This window comes from Saccostrea cucullata, unplaced genomic scaffold (assembly GCF_032062105.1).
Source record: "Saccostrea cucullata isolate Sc308-1 unplaced genomic scaffold, CSIRO_AGI_Scuc_v1 ctg4690, whole genome shotgun sequence".
Classification (NCBI taxonomy): Eukaryota; Metazoa; Mollusca; class Bivalvia; order Ostreida; family Ostreidae; genus Saccostrea; species Saccostrea cuccullata.
The window spans coordinates 35592-43064 of record NW_026930803.1 but is presented as its reverse complement, the minus strand read 5'-3'; the positions used below and the strand labels follow the sequence as shown (position 1 = coordinate 43064).

General features: G+C 35.5%; 1 protein-coding gene across 1 annotated transcript; it reads right to left on the bottom strand.

Annotated features, from left to right (window-relative positions):
- Nucleotides 1–4219: 4219 nt before the first annotated feature.
- Nucleotides 4220–6859, bottom strand: LOC134230161 (uncharacterized). Its single transcript, XM_062711937.1, has 2 exons — nucleotides 6828–6859; nucleotides 4220–5986 (listed from the first exon to the last, which is right to left on the bottom strand). The coding sequence occupies exon 2, from the start codon at nucleotides 5952–5954 to the stop codon at nucleotides 4278–4280; it is 1677 nt and encodes a 558-aa protein (XP_062567921.1). The 5' UTR covers nucleotides 5955–5986; nucleotides 6828–6859; the 3' UTR covers nucleotides 4220–4277.
- Between the last annotated feature and the right edge of the window lie 614 nt (nucleotides 6860–7473).

The following is a 7473-nucleotide window of genomic DNA, read 5'->3' as shown; positions in this document are numbered from 1 at the left end:
ATGGCCATTTGTGCTGTGTGCTTCAAGCGGTGTGCGTTAACTTTTTAGGTCACCTGAGTAAACTCAGGTGACCTATTGCTATCCGTTTTTGTCCGTCGTCGTCCGTCGTGCATCATCGTTAACATTTAAACATTTTCAGCTTCTTCTCTGAAACCACTGAACCAATTTCAACCAAATTTGGTAAATAGCATCTATGGGTAAAGGGGAACAAAAATTGTGAATTTCATGGTCCCCGCCCCCCTGGGACCTGGGGGGTGGGGCAAAAACCACTAAAAATAGTGCAATCTTTAAAAATCTTCTTTACTCCCGGACAACAAGCAGTCAAACTGTTAATATGATTGTAAGCATTGAGTCCTCTAACCAAAATTGTGAAATTCATGGCCCCAGGGTCAGGGGTTCTGGTGTTAGGGCGGGGCTCTATTGATTATATAGTGAAAATGCAGTAAGTCTTTAAAAACCTTCTTCTCTGCTCCTAGGTATTAAATAAACAAATTAAGTTCATAGTTATGATGAGCAAGAGTGGCTCTACCAAATTTGTGAATTTTATGGCCCCAGGGTCAGGGGTTCTGGTGTTAGGGCAGGGCTCTATTGATTATATAGTGCAAATGCATTATTTCTTTGAAAATCTTCTTCTCTGTTTCTGAGTATTAAATAAACTTATTAAGCACATAGTTAGGATGAGCAAGAGTGTCTCTTCATAAATTGTGAATTTTATGGCCCCAGGGTCAGGGGTTCTGGTGTTAGGGCGGGGTCTATATTGATTATATAATAAAAATGCATTAAATCTTTGAAAATTTTTTCTTCTCTGCTCCTAGGTATTAAATACACTAATTCAGTAAATAATTATGATGAGCAAAAGAGCTTCTACCAAAATTGTGAAACTGATGGCCCCTGGGTCAGGGGTTCTGGTGTTAGGGCAGGGCTCTATTGTTTATATAGTGAAAATGTATTAAATCTTTGAAAATCTTCTCTGCTCCTAGGTTTTAAATAAACTAACTAAGTACATAGTTATGATGAACAAGAGTGCCTCTACCAAAATTGTGAAACTCATGGCCCCAGGGTCAGGGGTTCTTGTGATAGGGCGGGACTCTATTGATTATATAGTGAATATGCATTAAATCTTTGTAAATCTTCTTCTCGGCTCCTGGGTATTAAATAAACAAATTAAGTTCATAGTTATGATGAGCAAGAGTGGCTCTACCTAATTTGTGAATTTTATGGCCCCAGGGTCAGGGGTTCTGGTGTTAGGGCGGGGCTCTATTGATTATTTAGTGCAAATGCATTATTTCTTTGAAAATCTTCTTCTCTGCTACTAAGTTTTAAAGCCATATATGGCGTAACTGATCCAAAAATATATTTTTGAAAAATACAAAATTAAGTAAAGAAATATAATCAATATATATAAATTAAAGCTTTTCATAAAATTCTGAACGCGGAAAACACCTCGTTTCATCTAATAATACGATTTTATCTTCTCTATAATATGTTATTTAAATCTTTTGTATTTTCTTCCGAGTCGGAGAAAATTCCAAGAATCCAAATTAAATTGTGATATCTTTATAAAGCGATTGACTTAGATTTTGTAATTTATGGAAAAGTTCTATCTTTATATAAAGTTATGTTACAAATAATAAGTTCTTATAATTTTAGTCTAATAATTTTCATTGTACATACGCCATATATGCCTTTAAATAAACTAAGTACATAGTTATGATGAGCAAGAGTGCCTCTTCCAAAATTGTGAATGCCTTAGCATCTAGCTTAAAACATGAAACACATTTGAAAGTTGTTGCATGATGCTCAGGTGACCTATAAGGCCCGTGGGCCTCTTGTTAGAATATGGGCCATAACTCAAGAACCCCTTGGCCAATCAGTATCAAATTTGTGACAGGGTATCCTTGGCCCAAGGGCTACCATTTATACTAAAATAAGGGTTGGGATCCTGAATCAAGGGGAGATAATCAGGAAAACAAAACAAAAAGCACTGGTTGTTAAAAAATCTTCTTCTCCAGAACCACTGGGCAGATTTTCACCAAACTTACATACAAGGATCAGGATATGTTGAAAATCAAAAATTGTTCAAGGCATGACCCTGGGGCAAAGGGCGTGGTCTCAAGGTCACTTTAAAGTTAACCTAAATTAACAATTCATAAAAATGTTTATATTTTGCTTACAATAAGGACTAGGATCACCAAATCTTGTAAGTTGATGCATCTTTGGACTTCACAGCATGTTAACTCAATAGTAGGTCACGGTGACCTACTTTATAAATTTTACAGGCATTTGTTTTCAAATTGATTTAAAGGCATATTTTGGATACTTTAAGGCCTATGATCATCAAACTTAAGTCAGTTGATGCATCTTGAGTCCTTGAACAAGGTCAATTTAAAAGTAGGTCACCTTGACCTACTTTTTGAACTTTATGACTTATTCTTTTCAAAACATTTAATCCCATTATTTCAGGCACTGAAAGGGTTAGACTCAAGACTCAAATCTTGTAAGTTGCTGCATCATGGGACTTAAAAACATATTTAAGAAAAAGTAGGTCACTGTGACCTACTTTTAGAATTTTGCAGGTATTTGTTTTCAAATTGTTTAAAAGACATATTTTGATTACCTTTAAACCTATGATCATCAAACTTGGTCAGGAGATGCATCTTGGGAATCTGAAGAATGTCAATCACAAAGTAAATCACTGTGACCTACTTTCAACATTTTATGGCTATATTTAAGTATCTTAAGTATTTATTGGCTTAGAATCATCAAACTTTGTTAGTTGATGCATCTTAGGTTTTTGGATATTGACGACCAAAAATTAGGTCTCAGTGACCTACTTCCGACATTTTATGGCTATATTTAAATATCTCCGTCACTTATTAGCATAGAATCATCAAACTTTGTCAGTTGATGCATCTTGGGTTTTCAGAGAATGTCGACCAAAAAGTTGGTCACAGTGACCTACTGTTTAACTTTTTATGGCTTTATTTATGTATCTCTAGTACTTATTGGTTAAGAATCATCATACTTTGTCAGTTGATGCATCTTTGGTTTTCAGAGAATTTCGACCAAAAAGTAGGTCATTGTGACCTACTTTTGAATATCTAAGGTATTTATTGGCTTAGAATTATCAAACTTGGTCAGCAGATGCATCTTGGGACTCTAAAAAATGTCAAACAAAATGTAGGTCACAATGACCTACTTTTGATATTTTATGGCTTTATTTAAGTATTTCTGGTACTTATTAGTTAAGAATCATCAAACTTTGTCAGTTGATGCATCTTGGGTTTTTTGAGAATGTTGACGAAAGAGTAAGTCACAGTGACCTACTTTTGAATATCTCAGGTATTTATTGGCTTGGAATTATCAAACTTTGTCACTTGATGCATTTTGTGATTTACAAGAATGTAGACCAAAAAGGAGTTCTAATTGGCTAAGAATCATAAAAGTTTGTCAGGTGATGCACCTTGGGTCTTTAATAGGATACTTAAGGATAGAGGCTTCAAATACAAGTGATAGGTTGTACAATTTATCAGAAGAGCGATTGTTGATATTTAGCTCCACTGACAGTGGGCTCATTTGGATGATATCTCATGGAACTTGCAGCATTAACACCTGTTAAAATCGTTTTTGACCATGTATTAAATATGTATGTGAATTAAAATGAAAACATCTGAATCATGGATTTCTCATCTTTGTTTTGGGTTACATATACAGACAAACCTTGTTATCTTGCACACTATGAGTCCCAATGAGTCCATGAAAAACATAGAATAAAGTGGTTAATTAATTTATCTTGGTCAACATGGTCAATTAAGAACTTAAATTATATCTAGATTAAAAGGATGTACATATATTTATAATAAGATCAAAAGACATATTATTCTACCTGTATCAAAAGTACTGAACAGTATAATTACTGTAACTCTTCACTGTGAAGTACATGGCAGCTAGACCGTCAAAGTGAAAAAATGTACATAATATGTTTTTCTTCATGCTCGCAAATATACATGGCTTTCATTTTGAAATACTGAGGTTCTCTTTCAAAGATACGTTATATCATTGAGAAGTCGATCATTTCAACCTTGCATAGAATTTAAACAATTATTATAAAAAAAAATTTCATTTATATATATTATACCTTATAGATAATATTATTGAAAATATTTTCACAAACACATATGAGCACTAGAAAGTGCACCTGAATTAAACTACGTCATCTTGTGATTTTGGTTACTGGAAAAAATTCTATCACAACATGTCATTATATAAAACATTGATTACATGTATTTGATTTTCTTCACTTTACCACTGAGATACTCAGCCACAAAGAGGTTGTCTTTGGTGTCTACACATATACCATATGGACGCTCTAGATCACAGTTATCAATGTTACGGAGGAACTGTCCGTCCTGATCTAGGATATGGATACAGTTGTTACAGTCTGCTGTCAGGATCTGACTCTGGCTGTCTGTTGTGATGCCGGCTGGAACAAGTCGTCTCTTGGTAGTAGAAAAATGACCAGTGTATCTAAATCGGAGTTTTCCTGCCTGATTTACCACCACTACTGCACGGGCTACATAGTCAGCCACACAGATATCCAGGTTCCTGTTCTCACTGATGTATTTTATGTAACCAGATGAATACAGAGGTTTACCTTTACTGTCAAACTGAATGGTTTGTTTCTCTGTGGAGCCAGAGTAACGGACAACTTTTGATTGTTTATAATCATCAGTGATCATGGTAACCAGGAGGTCACCAGAGGAGGTACTACAGACATTGTACATGTTGTAAGGTTCCCACCCCTGTAGTCTGATCACTTCCTTTATTTTTTTATTCTTCACTATGTTTACAGTTCTTGTATCAGGTTCAGTATAAACTAGATCTCCACTCCTTGTCACTGCTATGTCACGTGGTTTGTTCCCAGACTTGGTTTGGGTTGACTTCAGTCGTTTACCCTGGAGGTTGTAGAGTTTCATGATTTCGTCATCTCCACGTGTCCAGATTTCTTCATCACTGAGACAGGTTACACTGAATAGTCTGTCATACTCAGTGTCTATGGTGGTGATGAGCTCTGGTTCATCAAGCAGTGGTTTGACTGGAGGACAGGATACAGCTTCTGGTGTCTTCATTGTGTAGCCATGTTCTTCTGTTATAATGGATAATGCTGACAGAGAACCAAACATTTGATGGAGCTGTTCTGTGTTGATCTGATGAGGAGAGAAACTTGGTAATGAAACATTGACTTTAGGAGGTAAATTTCTAAATTCAGCATTCCTTGAATTATATGCAGAGGTTAGGGAGACATCATTGGAGTCCAGTATTTTCTTCAGATCAACTATACACTGTTTAACATCAGAAGTAATCTGTTTGATTTCTCTTTCCTGTTTATTTAGAGCAGCCAGGTGTTTAGTTTTCATGTCATCAATTTCAGATTTCTGTTTATTGACAATGACGTTAATTTCTCTGTGCCAGTCTTCTCCTTGTTTGGTGACAGTTGTTGTCAGTTTCTCATAATTTTTCTCCAAATTGATTTTTTCAGAGTTTAAATCTAATGCAATTTCTTCATATGTAGGACATATTCTTTTTTCTAGTTCTTTCAAATCATTGTTTAAAATTTCTTTTATAAAGCTGGGATTCTGTAAGACATTTGTTAATTTATGTCCATGATGTTTCCCAGAGGAGATGCAGGTAGAACAGACAGGAATGTCACATTTCTCACAGTAAAGTTCACAATGTTTCTGGGTGTGGTTTGGACATTTTGGGTAGTTAACGTTAGGAATAGCGGTTCTGTGTTTGTATGGTACAACGTTGTGCCTCATGGATGAATCAGAGAGATGCTCCCCTACACAGGCCTTACACAGGTTAATCTGACAAAGTTCACAATGACTCTGTAATGCAGATCTTTGACACAGGTCACAGAGGAGGAGTACTTGAGCTCTGTCCAGGGGGTCCATCACTGGGGTTTTGGTTAAAAAATCAGATGACCCTGTATAAAGTAAATGTAGGCATTGATCACTCAGACTACAGAAATGTTAAGCAATTTTAAAATAAAAATAAAATATAAGAGTTATGTTTTGTTAAAGAAAATTGTAGGATAGTGTTGGTTTAGAAATAACAGGAAGGATCGATCTATTCAGTATTTGTAGTTTTAGTTTGGCATGTAAACTTTTCTTATGTTTGATAAAAAAAATGAAAAAATGTTAGATAACAGTCTAAACAGTTCATGTAGTTAATAAATATGATCTATCTAATCTATCTAAAGTGGCCCGCTCATGCAAATTATCTAATGTATTATAGCGAGCTCAGCGAGCGTCGCGAAGCGACGCTCGTAACTGCGAGCTCTTAAAGCAACGCCTGTGCGAAGAGAAAAATTCGGACTATCTGCACATTCATTCGATGAAATTTTTTGATGCCGAAATTGGACCCACAATGCAACACTTAATTGTTAAAGCTACGTTAAAGCTACGTTCTCGTGAGAATAGGAAAAGTCCAACTATAAGTAAATATGCTCGATATAATGGATAAATATTGAAGATAAATAGCAAACGAAACGTTCATCATTTATTTTCAGCACTGTTCAGGATTCTTTGGCGAAATGTAACTTACATTCGACGTCATGTGACGTCAGAGTCTAGACGCATCAAATGTCACGTGCAGTTTGACGTACGAGCCCGATCTAAATTCTAACAAAATAAACATCTGCGCTTGCCATAACGGTCGCACCGTCAACATATTACGTGTACTAGACTTGAAATCAATAATGATATCTGGAAATGTTTTTCAGCAAGTTAAACATGTTAAATTTTCTAAATATAATCTTGCCTCACCTCTAAATCCAACATGTCCCCCGATAATCCTGTACTTCCTTGTCTTCAGTATGGAACGCCATAGCTGCCTTAAGGTATGGTACACTATGTTACATGGTGTGTTCTATATAATAAAGGGTTGAATCAATATAATAAATGGTCACCACTCCTTGTTAAAGGGTCAAGCGCACATAATACATGGTGTGTTTAATATAATAAAGGGTCGGTTCTTTATGTTAAATGGTCACCACTCCTTGTTATACGGTGAAAGATACATTATAAATAGTGTGTATAATATAATAAAGGGTCTGTTTACTATGTTAAATGGTCACCTCTTCTTATTATACTGTGAAAGATTCAAAATAAATGGTGCATTCAATATAATACAGAGTTGGTTTAATATGTTCAATGGTCGACGCTACTTGTTATAGGGTGAAGTATACAAATTAAATGGTGCATTCGATATAATAACGGGTCGGTTTGATATAACATCGGGTCGGTTTAATATGTTAAACGGTCGCCGCTACTTGTTATAGGGTGTAGTATACAAATTAAATGGTGCATTCGATATAACAACGGGTCGGTTTGATATGTTAACTGGTCGCCGATACTTGCTATAGGTGAAGTATGCAAATTAAATTGTGTATTCGATATAATAACGGGTCGG